The sequence below is a fragment of the Pholcus phalangioides genome, unplaced genomic scaffold, assembly GCF_987345545.1.
Source record: "Pholcus phalangioides strain wild (caught in Gottingen) unplaced genomic scaffold, Ppha-v1.0 ptg000011l_1, whole genome shotgun sequence".
NCBI classification, from domain to species: domain Eukaryota; kingdom Metazoa; phylum Arthropoda; class Arachnida; order Araneae; family Pholcidae; genus Pholcus; species Pholcus phalangioides.
The window spans coordinates 62,349,005-62,366,991 of NW_028301604.1; the positions used below are offsets into that span (position 1 = coordinate 62,349,005).

The 17,987-nt window shown below is 32.6% G+C and overlaps 1 protein-coding gene across 21 annotated transcripts in view; it reads right to left on the reverse strand.

Moving 5' to 3' along the window:
- Window positions 1-17,987, reverse strand: part of LOC149080678 (uncharacterized) — a 312,101-nt gene that overhangs the window by 79,929 nt on the left and 214,185 nt on the right. For 17 of the 21 annotated variants that reach the window (XM_089239891.1, XM_089239884.1, XM_089239883.1 and 14 more), the window contains 3 exons: window positions 14,713-14,831; window positions 6,712-6,787; window positions 4,565-5,659 (listed from right to left, as the gene is read on the reverse strand). In XM_089239891.1, coding sequence (XP_089096017.1) covers window positions 4,565-5,659; window positions 6,712-6,787; window positions 14,713-14,831 — 1,290 coding nt within the window. The remainder of the gene's footprint in view (window positions 1-4,564; window positions 5,660-6,711; window positions 6,788-14,712; window positions 14,832-17,987) is intronic. The other 4 variants (XM_089239881.1, XM_089239873.1, XM_089239887.1 and 1 more) reach the window with 3 other exon arrangements.

Genomic DNA, 17,987 nt, shown 5'->3' on the forward strand with positions numbered 1-17,987 from the left:
TCAGAATAAAAAATTTATATTTTAAACATAATACATTCTAATGTTCTAAAACAGAATTTTTGAAACTACTTTTCATAAGATAATAAGATTCATAAAATTATAAGGTACAATTGAAAAACTTCCCAAATGATAAAATAATCTTGATGCATTTTAAAGCGTGTTGTTTGGATAGAAGGGATTTCTTTAAAAGTCCCTAATATTGAAGAGTTCTTCTTAATAACGATCTATATTGCATTATTTGCAAAATCGGGTTTTTGACTGAATGACATTCCATAAAGCTTCCATAACATGTTCCTTAATTAAGTTCCTGCCCAAACCAACATATGTCATTGCCATACCATTTTATGCAGCTGCAATTGTGAGTTCTATAATTGGAGCAACGTTCTATGTGGGCATTGCATTCATTGTTTTCACTGCCATTGGAGTTTGATGGAAGAACGGTCTATGTTACTTTCAGGCAGAGAGAAAGAAAGGTTTTTCAGTAATTTAGTGATGACTTTTATTGAGTCTCCTCTAAAATTTAGAAAAACTGCAAATGCTTTAAGTTTGGAAATATATAAGTATATAAAACTGGAAATATTTCTAAACTTCTGAAGTTTATAAATATTCGGCCAAACCCTTCAATTGAGGGCCTTCTATGAACTGTTTTTCAACAGTATGTCCAATGCAGCTCTTGGGAAGTCCTGAATTCAAACCATATCAGCTATAGCCTCATTTGATGATGTATTTTAAAGTCACCAATGGCCATATCAGGTGAATAGGGAGGATTAAGAAAGATGGTAGTATTGCATTTTACCAGAAACTGCATATGTTGGATGTATGCACACAGGCATTGTCATGGAAAACATAGGCACAAGAGACAGGCAGCTCAGGCTAATTGAGGCCCCTCTCCAGTAAACTTTGAGGTCTCCCTCAGTAATTACTTAATAATTATTATCCAAAATTGTAATAATTAATTCATGTGAATAGACAATAAAATACATACCCACCCCATATACACCCCTGAATCCCATATATACTCTGTGATAGTAGTCCAACACTCTACCCACAATTCAACAGGACATAATCTCATATATACTGGATTTTTGTCAACCTCTCCTATCCCTCCCAGTGTTCTTTTTATCTTTATCAGTGCCTTTGTGTAGAATTATCCAGTTCTTAATAAGAATTTCTTAATAAGAAATTTATTGCCACTTAACAGTCATCAGAAGAATACATGACTTATAATTAAAAATGATGCCGTATCCTGACACTTCGCTGCTTATATGAAGCAAAACTAATTTCCAGAAGATTCTCAGATGTTCTCTCAAATAAGGTAACAAAATACAAAAAAACTATGAAACAGAATAATAAAATCATTTGATAGTAGATGACAATGTACTCAAAGTTTTATTTTTGATGTAGTTCATTATGGCAGGAGACAGAATAGTGGGGGGGGGGGGGAGTTGCATATACTCTTGTCAAAAGGGGGTTATGTTCAAAAATGTTTGGGAACTACTGGGATAGACATTGTGTGACAAAAAAAAAAGTGATGTCCATTTCCTCAACAGATTTTTTAAAAATTTGACAACATAACTCATTAAGTCATACATCAACTTCCCTCATCTTGCATGTTTATGTAACACCCTCTTCCTCTTCTGTTCGGGCAGTTACAAATTTTTTAGTTGTACCTTGTATCTTCCTTCAAAATCCACATTGAATATAATCAAAAGTTGGTGCACATGACCTAAAAATCATTATATGATTGTATATGATAAATTATTCTAGGTACAAAATATCCAGGGCCAGATCTAGACATTTTTCAAGTGTAAGCGAATAATATTTTGGAGCCCTTCCTCCCCCTGACTACAATGATAATAAATGCGTAGGAAATTGTTAATGGACAAATATTCTGCAAAGAATCATAATAATTAAAAAAATTTTAACATCCACAGGTTCCCCAAGAATATTAACAGCTGATGGCAAAACAATGAATATAAAACGAAGTTCTAATTTTAATAATTATATGTAGCAATTTTTATTGAATACACACCACTAATAAGGAAGGTCTCCTGATTGTCATCCACTGAATTTAATGGAAAGTAATAAGGTGAATGCATTCAAATATGTCAGGTTAATCAAAAATTTTATTTTGATAAGTACAACTGAAGCATAAGTTGCAACTCCTTGTTTTTATTGGTACTCCAACATTCATGTTATCAGTGCCGTCTTAACGCATGGGCCCACCTGGGCATGGTCCGAGGGCCTGAAGAGAAGAGGGGCCTCATAAAAATTAGATCTAATTAAAATTTGCTAGAATCTACCAGGTAGGGCCCATGATGCTCTTAAGATGGCCCTGCATGTTATAAAGAGACTTTTCTGGCCTTCAGTTTAGCAATATATGCCTTATTATTACATCCGTATCCATTTCGTTGAGAATGTCATTTTTAATGGACATCAAGGCTAGTCCATTCAATCGTTGTTGACTTCAAATTCCTCTTCATCACTCTAACACAGTTTCAAGATTCAAACATGCTTTCTTCGAATCTTTTTTATTCCATGTTTGCAGATTGTTTATTTTATATACAAATTCAAAGCTTTTGCTGTGGTTTTCTATAAAAAAAAAGGCTGGAACCTTTCTTTCAGTGATGTGACCGCTTTGCCAAGCACAATATTAAAAAGTTTACTTTATAAGATCTTTTCCCAGCCCCAATAGGTTCATCCTCACTTTCATAAGAGGACTGAGTTTTTTATGTTCCTTGGATGCAGAGGCGCCGACATGAAGAAAACATTGGCAAGGGGCTGAAAGTTGATGGTTGTCCCATGTATGCAGGACTAAAGTGTGTACACAGGAGAAGTAGGGTGCATAGCATTGTTTTCCCAGAAATTATTGGGTGGTAGCGCAATGGTAAGATGCTCGCCTTACACTATGAAGGTTACCATCAAGATCCACAGGTTCAAATCCGAGCATAGCATGTCAGAAATAAGTTTTTTATATACCAAGTCTGGGGGCAACCACCACTAGATGGTGCCTTCATTTCCCACCCAATTCCACTGGTTGGAAACTACTGTATCGCAATATATGACCATAGTTGGTGTGAGGTAAAGTATAAATTACTGGGTGGGGGGCTCAAATTACCTCAGCCCCTAGGTTCCAGCACCTATGCTTGGGTGCACTTCTTTGTCTACAAGCACTGTTGCGTTTGTACTAACACCATTGATTAAATCATCAGACCTCATGTTTTCAAGAAACCTTTGGACACTTTTGATGAGATTCATTGAACTTTGAGTGAACACCAGTGACATTCGGTATCATTTTACTAACCATGTTCATTTTAAACAGTATCTCATGGCAGGTGACTAAATCGCAAAGGAACTTGAACCTCTGCAGTTTTCAAGCAATTCCCAAAGCAGTGTTTTCACTAGAAGCATCAATTTTTTGATCATGGGATGGTTTATATACAGCATCATAAATTTGCTCAGGAGAGTGAGACTTGACTGTCTTTCCTCAACTATATTTCTATCTCTTTATTATCATAAATCTACAGAAGAATTCCTCATATACAGATGTTTTTCCACCCCGCTTTTTTATCAATAGTGTATTCAGAGTAAGTTTTTAGCCATTCTACGCATCTTTCTTTCTCTGATCCATCATTTTATTCCCTGTATTTTCCTTAAAAACCCCCATCTAGGTGCCAAAGAAATGCAACACCTCTTGGAGTAACAAGACAACCCAAGGATACAACAATAATTAACGAGTAACCTGCATATGTTCATGAATGTCTGTTTCTTTCAAAGATTACAGCAGTATCGATAGCCGGAAAATGTACCTGGTATGCCTTAAAATAACATAAACAGCCAGTCCGCCAGTTGATGGATGAGCCTATTTTTTTGGGGAAAGGGGTGTCCATTCAATGTTCTACCACTCTTGGCTCAGTTCACCACGTTTGATACCAAACGGACCATTATATTGTCATTGCCAATTTGTTAAGATTCGACCTTGCTGTCCTTATTGCTGTATTGTATAGTGATATTTTTCTGAAAATATTCACCTTTGAAACAAAACCTAAAACATTGCTCCCCTTCGGTTGTTGCCCTCTGCGACTGCGTAGTTCGCAGGATTCAAGATCTGGCCCTGAAAATATCATGAAACACATGACATTCAAATTAATATAGTAACACATTCACTGCAGGTGACGCCATGGTGGCATCAATCCACCATGTAAACAAACATGTTCTGCAGTGAACATGTTAATCACGAAAATCTGACTTATCCTCAAAGGTGGTTTGTCTGATTTGTTTCTAGACATTAACAAATATATACATATATGTAAAAGATCAATAATTCTTATTTAATGCATGACTAACAGATGCATAAAAAATAACCATTTTGTGATAGCATTTTATCCCTTTTTACTTCAATAATACACTCCATGCATTTATATAACTTGTATTCTAAAAACTGAAGGAAACTAAAAATGACAACAAAAAACATAAATGAAATGATGAAAAAAACCCATAAGTACAAAAATAAATGTTAAACTGAAGCAAAAGAGAAATTCTCCAAATAATAATAATAATATACCTGAACTATTTTCACTTCCCATTATGTTCATATAATCAGTATTTGGATTGTCAATTAAATTTTTCATATCATCTGCAGTTATCTCTTGGGCATCAGTTGCCCTTGCCTCAGCACCAACATAATTTTTGAAACTTGAGCAATTAATGTCCTCATTCTCATCATGTTCCGATATATTCTCAACCCTTTTTCCAACATGATTTGTTTTTATCTCAATAGATTCTAATTTATCATTGTATGTTCCAGAAACCAATGATAAAGTAAAGTTTTGGTTACCTTGTATATCTTCTTTTTGTGACTGAAGTCTATTTTCCTCACCAGTTACGCTTTTGAGATTATATGAATAAATTATACTCATATCATAGTTTTCATCTTTGCCATGATTTTTTTTTTCAGATTCTGGTCTAGCTGCTCCATCTGGCCAAGTTTTTGATAAATTGTGTTCTTCATGCACAGTTTTTACTGAATTATGATCTGTTATATGACTATGAGTGTTAATTGGCTCCTTGCAGCCAACTATAATGACATTCTCTGATTCTATATCTTTACAAATAGGCTCAATAGAAGTATTTGAATCTTCTGGTTCACATTTATTTGTGTTTAAAACTGCAAAATTCTCCTCAGAGAATAAAAGTGTTGGATCCTTTGAGTCTAAAGGTGCTATTGAAACTTTCTCATTCTCAGAGGCATTCCTATTTGAATGGAATCCATGAAATAGTTCAGTATCAACATTTTTTTCTGCAAATCTTTTCCCATTGGAATCTAGGCATTTTTTCACTTCAACAGTTTTTTCATCAATAAAGGTAGAACTTTCATCAAAAGTATCTGTTTGGCTTTCTAAACTGCTATGCTTTTGGGTAGGTAGTGTGTCTGCACATTCTTTGGAAACAATGTTTTTCAGTTTTGTATTATCAACTATATGATTTTCACCAGAACAATTTTGTGTTTTATCATCTTCAGAACTGAAGTTATCATTTTTATTTTTTGTTTCTTCTAGGACAGTACCTTCACATAAAGTTGTGGGAATGTTAGACTGTTCATCTTTGTTAGAACCTGTGTTTCTTAAGGTAAGTCTTGTGTCTAGTTGCAAAGATTCTGCTTGAAAAAAAAAGAAAAGTAATAAATGTGAACATAAAAATGTGGAATAAAATTAAAAAAAATCATAATGAGCAAAATCAAAATCATAAACAAAAAAAAATAATAAGTAGTTATTCAATTTTTTTTTTTTTTTTTTTTTTTTTTGCATTCAACTGAAAAGAGTATTAATGATTTTCAGTCCCCACACAACAAACTTTTATTATCTACATTTTATAAAATTTTACTTATCAGTGAAAGTGGAGAACCAATCAATGTATGTAATTTTAATTGAAGAATATGGAGTGAAGTTATATGGAAGTTATCATAGTACTGTGAGTGAAATTCTTAGTTCAGCACAATAAGTACATCACATACCAAAATGGAGACATGAATTTAATTACCATAAGTGTTCATGGTACAGCAAAACCTCTCTACAATGATACTCAATATAATGATAAATCCTTCTACACCAATATTTTTTCAAATATTGTTTTGAATTACTTACAGTCTAACACCTCTCAATACAATGATATCCTTTAATATGATAAATCCCTCAATAATGATATTATCTGGGGATATTTTGAAACTGCTACAACATTATATTGCACTCAAAATCATTTTCAATATATTTTAAAATTCCTCTCACAAGTTTTTTGTTCTTCCTAGGACTAAAAATCACATTAATATTTTGCACCATCTTATCACTGAAAGTGTTAATGAAGTTGGCAGTATTGCTACTTTCAGTGTAATACACAAAAGTGTTGTGTGGTAAACTATGCAAAGAACATCATAGATTTTGTGGTGCTTAACAATAATTCTACCTCTCGATTAATTGATAATTTGATAATCCCTCTACAACAATATTTTTCTTGCTCCTGAGAATATCATTATTTCACGGTTTCACTGTATAATGAAATACATTTTGTTCTGGATAACAAAATACTAAACCCTGGAATAATATTTATTCATAATAAACTTAAATATATGGTGATAAATTAATAACTATCCAGTGAATTTAGTTCTTTGGTTAATCAATTCCATATTCAATTTACACAGAGTTAAAAAATACTTACTTTTAAGTACTTCAAAAATTTCATTTTCCTCATCTGTGATGATTTTAGCCTCCATTTCTGTACTTGGTTCTGATTGCTTTGTAAAGCAATTGAAACAGTTTTGTTAATGAATAAAAATTAAATAATTTTCAATTCATTCTCATGACTTAGATCAGCTAAACAAGATTTGAGTGCATGGAATTTATGGTTTTTTTTCAGCTGTTTATAATATATTTTTATCATATTCGAGATACATGCACTATCACACATAAAATAAATACTTCTCCTTAAATTAATTTAGAAAATAATACCTGTAATATTAACTGTTTTTTATTGCATATACCAAATCTAAGCTTACTCTGAAGAAATTTCATTCTCCTCAATATATTTTTAGTTTATTTTTCCTTCAAACATGAAAGATGCATTTCAGATTATGTTTGTACATGAAAAGAAATTGACTAAAAAAGATCTAGACTGCTTTACTCATAACACTGAAGTTTCAAAAAGTCAAAATATTAGGTCATCCCAAAATTTCTGAGCATTTATTTTCATAAGCTAACTACTACAGAGATAAACCACACATGCAACTTGTCCATATTCCTCTATGGAATTTCTAACGAATATGTATTTGTTAGAATGTGTGTGCATATGTGCTGTGAGCCCAATTCAATGTTTGTTTCTGAGGAATGTTTGTTAGGCATCGCTTGTAAAGTGCTGCCATCTGTCTCCCGAATTCCAAAGCAAAACACTCAGCAGATTATTTTTTTGATTGCTGTGTCTGTCATGTGTGAATTTTTTAAATGTGGTAGGCCTGATTGATCTCTGTGGAGATTTTTTTTTTAAGTGGGAGATCAGCCTCACATTTATGCCTTGAAGCTAGAAAATCCCAGAAAACAAACTTCAGCCAACCACTATGCTGTCAGCAGAGTTGGAACCTGGACTCTAGTGGTGAGATGCGAGTCCATGACAATGCCCACACAACCACATGGCGGCTTTCATAAGTTACTGAACAAAAGAAAAAATCCTTCAAATTTATGCTTTAACCACTTTACGATCAAAGGACATAATATTGCATCCAAACGCCAGTGGAGTGAATTCAAACAAGCCCACTCTGTTTTATTTCCTCTCTCCTGATCATCCTGAAGCTTTGTTGCAACCTTATAATTGTTTTCTCTTTTGGTTTTTGTACATCGTGATAGTGATTTTTTTCCTCACATATGATGCATCTTTCTTATAAGAATGAAAGAGAACAGGTAGGGTGAGGGTGAAAAGAAATATAACTTTGTATCTACATTCTTATCACTTTATCCATACTGTCTTACCCTTTCATTTGTGTTTTTATTTCTTCCCTTTTTCTAACATGCAGTTAGGTTAGGACAAGGTTACTATATTTATTGTTGATTCGTCAAATAGAGAGCATCCAAATTTCTTGCCAATTCACTTGTAAGCAAAGGGGTTAATGTATTCTTTATTTTTTTTTTTTAATGTTAGGCTATAATTTGGGCAATTCTGTTCTTTTAGAGTTTATTTCATTTGGGGCAAGTACTTTTAATAGCATCCACATCACAAAATAACATTAGGTAAATTTTGGAGGGTGAAAAACAAATAAGTAGGTCATTTGATTAAAAAAAGATAAACCTCTATGAGATAGCAGAACGATCACAAATTATTACAATTGTAAGTATCACTCTCCAAAACCTGTATCAACACGTTGTAAAACCTGTCCAAAACCTGTATCCCACAAAGAGAGCTTTATCATTTATTTTTTGTCATCATTCTAAGTTCGGGTTGTAGCAGTTATTAAGGAAATGTATAATTCAGATAAATGTTGTGCAATGAAAACAGCATTTTTATCTAAAATAGTTGCAAACTATTTGCAAACATATCAAAGCTGAATCGGAATAAGTTCATGGGGACCCTGCACCATGATTAAAGACCATTTATTTTTGGGTCAACAAAGTCAAAAAGGCTGCATGTCCACCAAAAAAAAGAACATCCTGGAAATCAGTGAAAAATCCATGGTATCATCATGGAAGATCACAGATTGAAGTTTTTCGAGATAGCTCATGTTGTAGGCACCTCAATAAAACAGGTTCACAACATTCACCATGAAACATTAAAAATGAAAAAGCTTTGTCCAAGATTGGTGCTGGGATTGATCATTATTGATCAAAAGCAAATGCATAAGGCATTTCAAAAAGGGTGTACAATGGCTGTGGGTGAGACACAGATTCGCCATTATGCACCAGAGCCAAAACAACAGTTAAAACAGTGGATGGAGTGTGGCGAAACAGTACAAAATAATCTAAAAAAAAAGCAATTGCCACAGTTTCCAAGGCGATGCTCACATAAACTACTTCCAAAACACTCAGACAATAATAAGAGAGCATTAAGCCAAACTTTTGGGAAATTTGAAAGAACAGCTGCAGGTGGAACTGCCAAGATTGATGCACAAATAATGTCTCATTTCACTACGACAATGCTCCATCTCACAGATCCATTGCAATGGCCAAATTGCATAAATTAGGCTTTGCACCAATACCTCATCCACAGAATTCTACATATTTGGCCCCATGTGACTTTCTTTTTCCTGTTCCTAAACTTGAAAGTTTGGCTGGTGGGAATTTATTTTTTCATCAAATGAAGAGGCCATCACTGCTATACATGACTACTTTGACGAGTTAGAGAAAACATAAGTTTATGATATAGAAATTTGAAAATCATTGGAGAAAGTGTGAAAAGCTTGATTGAGACAATGTTTAAAAATAAAATAGAATTTATCCGAAAAAAAATTTAAACTCCATTTTTATCTTAATTATCAAAGGACCCTCGTAAAAATGATGTGGTGCAGTATCAGATAAGTATAGTGGATATATGATAAAACATCCCAGCCTATCCAATGCAATCAGTTTTTGGTAACCAAAGACAAATCAGGCTTTGAAAATGGGTCTCTTTCATTTGAATTCAGAAGTGTGTTACACACTGAATAGTGATCAATACAGTTTTTCTCTGACTAGTTTCACAAAATGTTTCTGTGAGCTGTACTTAACGTAATATTTTTAGTGGAAATTATTTCAGGTTTTATTTGATTTCTGAATCTATGACATAATCATCTATTGCTATAGTGATCATCTACTCCTATCCTCATTTTTTCTAGACTGAAATCCCAGATTTTAAACCTTATAAGAAATAGTCAAACTGTTTATTGATGTGAAGAATCACATTCATAGATTTCATAAATATTTCTACAAGTTTGAGCAGCATCACCTTATTTTTCTTTAAGTAGCATTATATGCTTAAAATGTAACTTTTGATCATCCGTATTGAACACCCTGCAAAAATATCCAAAATACACCAGATACAATAAAACTAGACCAGACATCTTAGTAGACTTTCAACTTTACTGAGTTACCACAAGATGTTTATTTTAAAAACACATCAAAATCTGAAATAAGAGCCTACCAAAAAATGCTCATAACTTTTAGGATGACCAAGCATTGTTTTCTCTAAGAATTCCAGTGAAAAAAAGAACAAAGTTTTTACCAAAAAGTATTTTTAAAACTGAAAATTCAGATTCTTTGTCATTATATAAACCCCTTTAACATTTTGACTACTGCGCAGCTCATGAGAATCATGATTTCACAGACCACAGTCTTACATGCAAGCCAACAGCATAAATGAAAAAAAAGCAGCATCACAAAAAATAAAAATAAAAATAGGCAGGTTTCTTTTAGCATCTAATTATTAACTGAATAAAGCCTAAATTTCAAAAATATGCTGCCATACTAGTAGTTTTTCAATATGCACTCACCGGAGGACTCCTTGGTCCATCACAGTTATATATATATATATATATAACTACATGATTAAGTTTACTTTGCTAGTCCCATGAGTTTGGTCTCCCCCAAAAGAAATTTTAGCTATATAGCCTGATACCAAGGACCTCTTGTGCTATGTATGCATGGTCACTAACAAGATAGGTATAGAGATATCCATATGAATTTTTTTATAATATCTTCAAATAATTTTTATTGGAAACACGTTCAGCAGAACCCCTTAGCAACTTCTTATGAAACCGTGGAGATCAGCAGACCCTCTTCCAAAACCCTGTTCTTCATGCATGTTCAGAACATCAGTGCAGTTGATTTTGCAAACAGAGACGTGAAAAATAAGAAATAATTCACTTTTTTTTTTTGAAGCATGAAAGCACAGATAAAAGTAAAAACTTTATAAAAACTTGAAATAAAACAAATAAAGAGAGAAGAGAAGACCATTAAAATGTCTGTAACAGTTTAACAGACCACTTACAGCAGTAGTTTTTAAAGTTTCTGTCACCCATTGCTCGCTTACTTCAGTCAACAATTATTCGCAGCTCCCCAGGGTGGTGGGGGCATTGCACCCCCCAGAATCAAAGGCATAGTCAACTTATCTAATGTATATGCATATATATGAATTGACATTATCACACTGCCCTCCCCCACCAGCAATCATCATTGCCCGCCCCGCCCCCCAGACTTTCAAGTTCATCTCCACCTATGGATAGTCTGATACAGAATCACCTCAAAACCCTGAATAGACACATACCAATACCGACAGTAGTTTACCTTTGACATAGGTTGGTGACACCCTTAAGAACAGCAATGCACACTTTGAGAACTACTGACTTACAGTATGTTGGTCTAATATTTTATTCAAACCTAAGTGAATATTGTTAACATATTTGACACTCATGAAAATTTTCATTTTAATTATAATTAAATTCTCATGTCTGTCTGAGGATCACCTCTATTCCGTAGACCACAAGTTGAGAAACGCTATTATATTTCTCTCATTAAACTTTAGTATTTATCTTATATCGTTATAATGAATATCAGATATTACGAATGTTTTTCACATTCTTGTGCAACTTTGTTATATCCAGGCTCTATTGTATAATAATGTTCAGCTTTTTTCAGATCTGAGCAATGTGTACAAAACAAAAGTATAAAAGATAAATAAAGATTTTTTTATGGATAACTACTAACTAAATGTAAATTAAAAATAATGGTTTAAAATTTAAATTATCTGTTACTATGGACATATGAGGTCAAACCTCATTAAGGGATCATTCTTAGAAGAGCAAAAATATGACCCCTTAAGCAGAGTGACCCGCCAAACAGAGTAAGCCATGATCTCGCTGATCCTACACTGCCCCATTCCTCTATTGATGCATTAGATCGCAGAAAATCACATTTTTGTAATTTACATGAGTGCAGCCTTGATAATTGATTGATTCAATTTAATTTATATTATAAATCTTACTTAACCCTGCCATCCAAAATCGTGAAATATAGATGTTAAAGCTAAAAATGAGGTCATCTGACTCCAAATATTTTCAGTTTCCAGGCTAAACAAATATTTAATTTTAAAAAAACAATAAGCTTAAGGGTGGGAAGTGACAAAGTCCATTTCAGAGCAGCTTTGGAGCAGCAAAATTCAGGATTCTGAGCGGTTTTGGAGCAACAAAATATGGGATTCGGAGCAGATATTTCTAAATTGGAGCAGCGAAATTAACAATATTTTTGTTAACCCTCACCCCTTTTCAAAATAAAACAACTGCACTCTCTTTTGTTATCAAACATATTTTCATCAGCTTGTTTTTTGTTTTGGCGTTTCACCTTGTTTGAAAGAGTGGCTGTCAAAATTTTTTGCACCAGTCTATTTAAGATGATTTTTGCTTACTGAGGGCACTATTTGCTGTCTGGAACAGCAGCCTTTCAATGGGCTAAAAATTTTCTATAGTCTATAGATATTATAAATTTTCTATATCAAGTTTTCAATTTTTTTATACTGAGAAAGAAATTGTTGCAAAATGGGAGAGAATTTCGGAAGAATCAACACGATGGTTGGCGATTCAGCACTCATTATTCGGCGAGATTGGCGATCGGACACTCGTTATTTGGCGATATTGACGATTCAATACTCGTTATTCGGCAACATTAACGCTTATTATTCAGCAAAGTTTCTAAATTAGCAATCGGCGGACATGCGCTTTTTTTACTCCCGGAATGAAAATTTTTTTCACGAAACATCGGGATTTGACGCAATGACGATCGACTACAGTAATTTCTGCTGCTTCCAGTGGCGACTTCTTTTTTTGTAAACGAAAACCGACTCGCATTTGTGCTTTAAAGCTGAAAGACCATTGCAAACCATCTTCAGTTGCACGATCACGGATAATATCGGGATTTCGCTATGGAAAGCTCGATGCAGGGGCCGATAGTTTAAATACGGCGATAGTTGAAGTACAGTGGAATAAAAATATGCTATTTTCGGAAAGAATTGTTTCGCGGCAAGAAGGAACAAAAATTTGTTGACGTCCTTTCCGAAATTCCGGGAATACTGAAGCAAAATTCGCTATTTGGCGCAGAAAAATATGAAAATACCCTATTGGAGCAGGATGGCGCAAGATGTTAATTTTGGAGCAGTGCGGCGCAATTGGCGCAGAGTTCCCACCCCTGTAAACCTTAAACAACTCTTCAGAAAAAAAAATTAAACTTATTTATTAAAAGGCTTATAAAGTTATTTGTGCTTATTTTTAAAACAGTTTGGACTAATGATTTTTTATTCATTTTTAAATAATAAAAGTACTTTAGACCACAATATGTACCGGAATATCGTCAATAAATGATGAAAGAAAGATGCAGTGGTATCATTTTTTTCATCATTATTTATATTTTCGTAGATGCGCTTATTCACCATTTAAGAAATTTAAACTAAAATTTTCAAAATTATGAAGAGAGCATGAAAAGTGAAAATTTTATTGTAATGAATCACATTCACACATTTTCCTATATGGCCTCAAAGTTTTTTTCTAAGAAAACCTTATATATATGTGCATACAAACACGTGCAAATATGCATTCTAATGACACAAAAATATCACCACTTCTGGAAAAAATTTTGTCAGTTCCTGTTAAGAAAATTATCATTGTCGGTTATGATAGTTTAGGTTTTTGAGACCAGAAACAAAATGTGAAAAAAATTTGTTTCCAGAGTTCTAAAAATTTTGTTTTTTCTTCTGAGTGAAAAAAAAGTTTTTTACTTGAAAATAATGAGTTGAGGAAGCAAATTTTACATCAAGATTAGATAAAAATTGGGAATCTAAGTCATGAGCTCTCCCATCCTGAAGCCAGCCTCTTGGCCAAGCTCCCTATCCCCAAGTAAGCTTTATAGGCCCACCAGCCTTATCCATATTGAAGCCATGCTCTGTTGAGTGCATGAAAACCACCAATAAGTGACCGTTGAACTTATTGTATGAAACATTTCTAATTCAGATGAAGATTTATGAAAGATTACTCTCACAAAAGTGACCTTTTAAGCAGATTTTAAAGACACATTATCAGAAGTTCAATAACATTAGAGTGCTGTAAAGTACAATCCAATTTTCCAAAAAGTGACCCATAAGTGAAGTGACGCATTACCCGAATGACAAGATAACAAGGTTTGACTGTATATTGTTTTATCAATTTTTTTTTAAAATGTGAATCAAAGTGCTCAAAGAATGCATATTACTGCATTAAATATGAAAACTTAGGAAAGACACAAAAGTTGATCCATAATCCGGAAGATTCCCTAATAAGGAGTCACTTAAGTCCTGAGCAGTCCAGATTTGAGAAGTTATAGTGTGCTTTATACTTCTCATACATTAAACTTACATATCTCAAAATGTTTTGTCACAGAAATATCATAACAAAACTTCTGAAATTTAAAGAAACCCTCAGCAGATTAGTTAACAATAGTAATCTTATATCTGTGTTTAGTGAAAGTACTCTGGAAAAACATTTTTGTTTCTAATTCTTTGAAATAAAAAGAGTTTAGAGGTACATAAATTACGACTTCCTTATTTTAGCTAGGTTGAAGGTTTTAGCTAGCCTACATGAGATTTTTTTATCTTCAATTAAAATGCTGTCGAAAAAAACACTCATTAAAAGTACTCATTAATAGTACTTTGTAAAAACAAAAAATATAGGCTCAAACATACCCTGAAGATGATCTCCTTTTCATCAATGCACTTTTCTTTATTTAATGAATCGGCATCATTAAGCTGGTAAGATATATCTGTTGTTAAGGATTCAATCTGTTGTTCAGAAACTGTTTCATCTAATTTAGAAAAAAAAACATTTTCCACATTAATGGATTGCCCTCAAATAAAGCAAGATTTATCATAACATTTATCATGCAAAGACTTATCATATTCATCAGAATGAACCTGAATAAAAAAAATGGAGAAGTAAACTAAGCAAGTGTGAGCAAATACTTAAAAATAACAAATGTACCTGAATACAGAATTTACAGAGCATCAGACAAAATTTCACAAAAAATAATAATGAAATAAAAATAATGAAATTTTTTTGAATATCAAATGCACAAAGGAATAACACAGAAAAATTATAAGATTTAATTTGATTCACATAGTATATTTACAGAAAGATTGTCTTTTTGTTATTCTTATTAAATTTTCTTGGAAACCAAAGGTTTAATTCATTGATTTCATATAAGTAAGAGTATAAAAAAATATATCTGTTTCTCAATTAGTGCTACATCAAATGAATACCTGAAGTATCACATCAGATAATAACAAGGGAAATAAATGAAAACCTCAGCAATATGATTGCAAAATAAAATGCAATTATAATCTATATTAATTGGAGGAAGAAATATATATATATAAATGAAAAATATTCAAGTGTTGAACAAAAACTTGACCACTTAGTACACTATTGAACACCACTGATTAAATTCAAATCATACTATAATACTGCTTACAATAAATAGAATATAGACACATATATGAAATAAAACAAATATAACTAATTTGAAATTATTTTATTTTTTAAGTTATGGTAGTGGATTTTAGGAAACTTAAATTTATGTTATAATATTCTCCATGTTGCACACAAGAAAATCCTTTAAAAAGTCCCTTTTTTGACATGAATATGTTTTTTTAAATCATCTGACGATATTGAATGCATTCCCAAAAATATGCATAACAAAATCCTTTAAATACTCATATCTCAGAATTCTTCAGAATCTCTAAGTGTTTTTAATGTCTGCGGGTCAATATCTTTAAGACAAATGTAATGATACCCCACTGGTATTCATATCTCTTCCAGTCTTGAGGCCAGGCTTGCGCTCCTTATTTGTAACAAAATTGTTTTACACTTTATCTCAGGAAGTTTGCAATGCAAATAAAAGCCAATGGTATCTTCTGATAGATATTGTTGAGACAAATCTAATGATACCCCAATTGTGTTAATACCTCAATTGGTCTGGGTACCAGCATATATTCATAATGAAATTGTTTTACACACTATACCTCCGGAAGTTCAGAACTCAAATAAAAAGAAATGGTAACATCTTATAGATATTGCTGAGATAAATCTAATGTTACCCTATTGACAGAAACTATATCACTTTCTGCTATTCATACAAAGTATGAAAGAGGAATATGAAGATGAATTTCTGAAACAAAATTCACATGCCTCTGCAGGGAATTGAATTACTGTGTCCCCTTGCAATTCAGGCAAATGCTCTACCATTAAGCAATAGAGGATATGCATTTTCTTCTCTTAGAATATATATTGTCAGTGATCAAGCAGAAGTCACTAAGTCCAATTTTGAGATTTTGCCAATTTACACTTTTGAGTCAATATGACAAATAGAACTTTTTTTTAAAGATTTCTAACTCTTACAGGTTAACTGGTTTGTGGTTCTTAACTTTTCATATCATAAAATAATTAGTTGGAAATTCTAATCAGCTGCAGCAGTCTGTCAAAACATTTTTTTGTGCACTTGATTACTTCTGCTTGAACGCAGACGATATATATGCTGAATAGGGCTGCACATGAACAACCTTTTAACTCAGCTCAGTTAATAACTCTTAGTGACAATAGACACAAATGGCAACATACAGACAGAAACAATGTCAATCTCCGTTTTTTACACAAAGTAGAAAGACTGTTCTAAGGGATAAAAATGCCAGTCCCCTGTAGCTTAAGGGTAGAGCAATCGCTCGGTCTGCAAGAGGACAGTGGTTTGCTTCTCAGCACAAGTATGTGAATTTTCTTTAAGAAATTTATCTTCATCTCCACTTGGTATCCAGTATTTTGTACATTGTATGAAACCCTATTAATATTAATATCTCTTCTGGTCTGGGCAATAGGCTCAGGGCCCTTATTCGTATCAAAATTGTTTTATGCAATATCTTCAGTGGTTTGCAATGCAAATAAAAGCCAATGCTGATAGATATTGTTGAAATAAATCCAAGTACACACATTACTGGTGTCCAGGGTTGCAACTAGATGCTTGGTCAGCCAAGGCAAGCATACATTTTTGCACCCCTTGTAATGTTGAAGGAGAGGTTAAAGAGTAAAATTTGAGCCCCGGGCACCAGACCTGCTTGCTCCCCCCTTGCTGGTGTCGACACATCTTCTGGTTTTGATACCGGGTGTGTGGTATACTTTCATAAAGAAATTATTTTCATGATCTATCTAAACTTGCCACTCTGATTGGAAAGTTATTAGAATTATATCCGTCTTTAATCCTCTCAGCGGCTATTTTATGATATATGTTGCCTAACTTGATACTTTGTATTTCAGCAGTTTTTATATATCTTGCCTCCTTAAAACTTTATTTTGACAATAACCCAGATACGTTATAAGTTTTCTTCTCCTAAGAACATATTTTCCACCAACCCCAACCTGCTGGTAGGTAGATCAACTGCCAGTAGGCCAAGTCAGCTTAATTAGTCAAAATTAATGCAAATATTTGAAAAAATTAATGCAAATATTTCAAACAATTAATCTAAATATTTCAAACAATTAATCTAAATATTTCAAACAATTAATCTAAATATTTCAAACAATTAATCTAAATATTTCAAACAATTAATCTAAATATTTCAAACAATTAATCTAAATATTTCAAACAATTAATCTAAATATTTCAAACAATTAATCTAAATATTTCAAACAATTAATCTAAATATTTCAAACAATTAATCTAAATATTTCAAACAATTAATCTAAATATTTCAAACAATTAATCTAAATATTTCAAACAATTAATCTAAATATTTCAAACAATTAATCTAAATATTTCAAACAATTAATCTAAATATTTCAAAAAAATTAATTTGAGTTTTACAATTTCATGTGTACATATATATTAAAACATTTAAATCTGGAACTTCCATGCCAAATTTCATCAAGTCAGTATCGACCATGCGATCCAAAGCACAAAGAACATATTCATGTC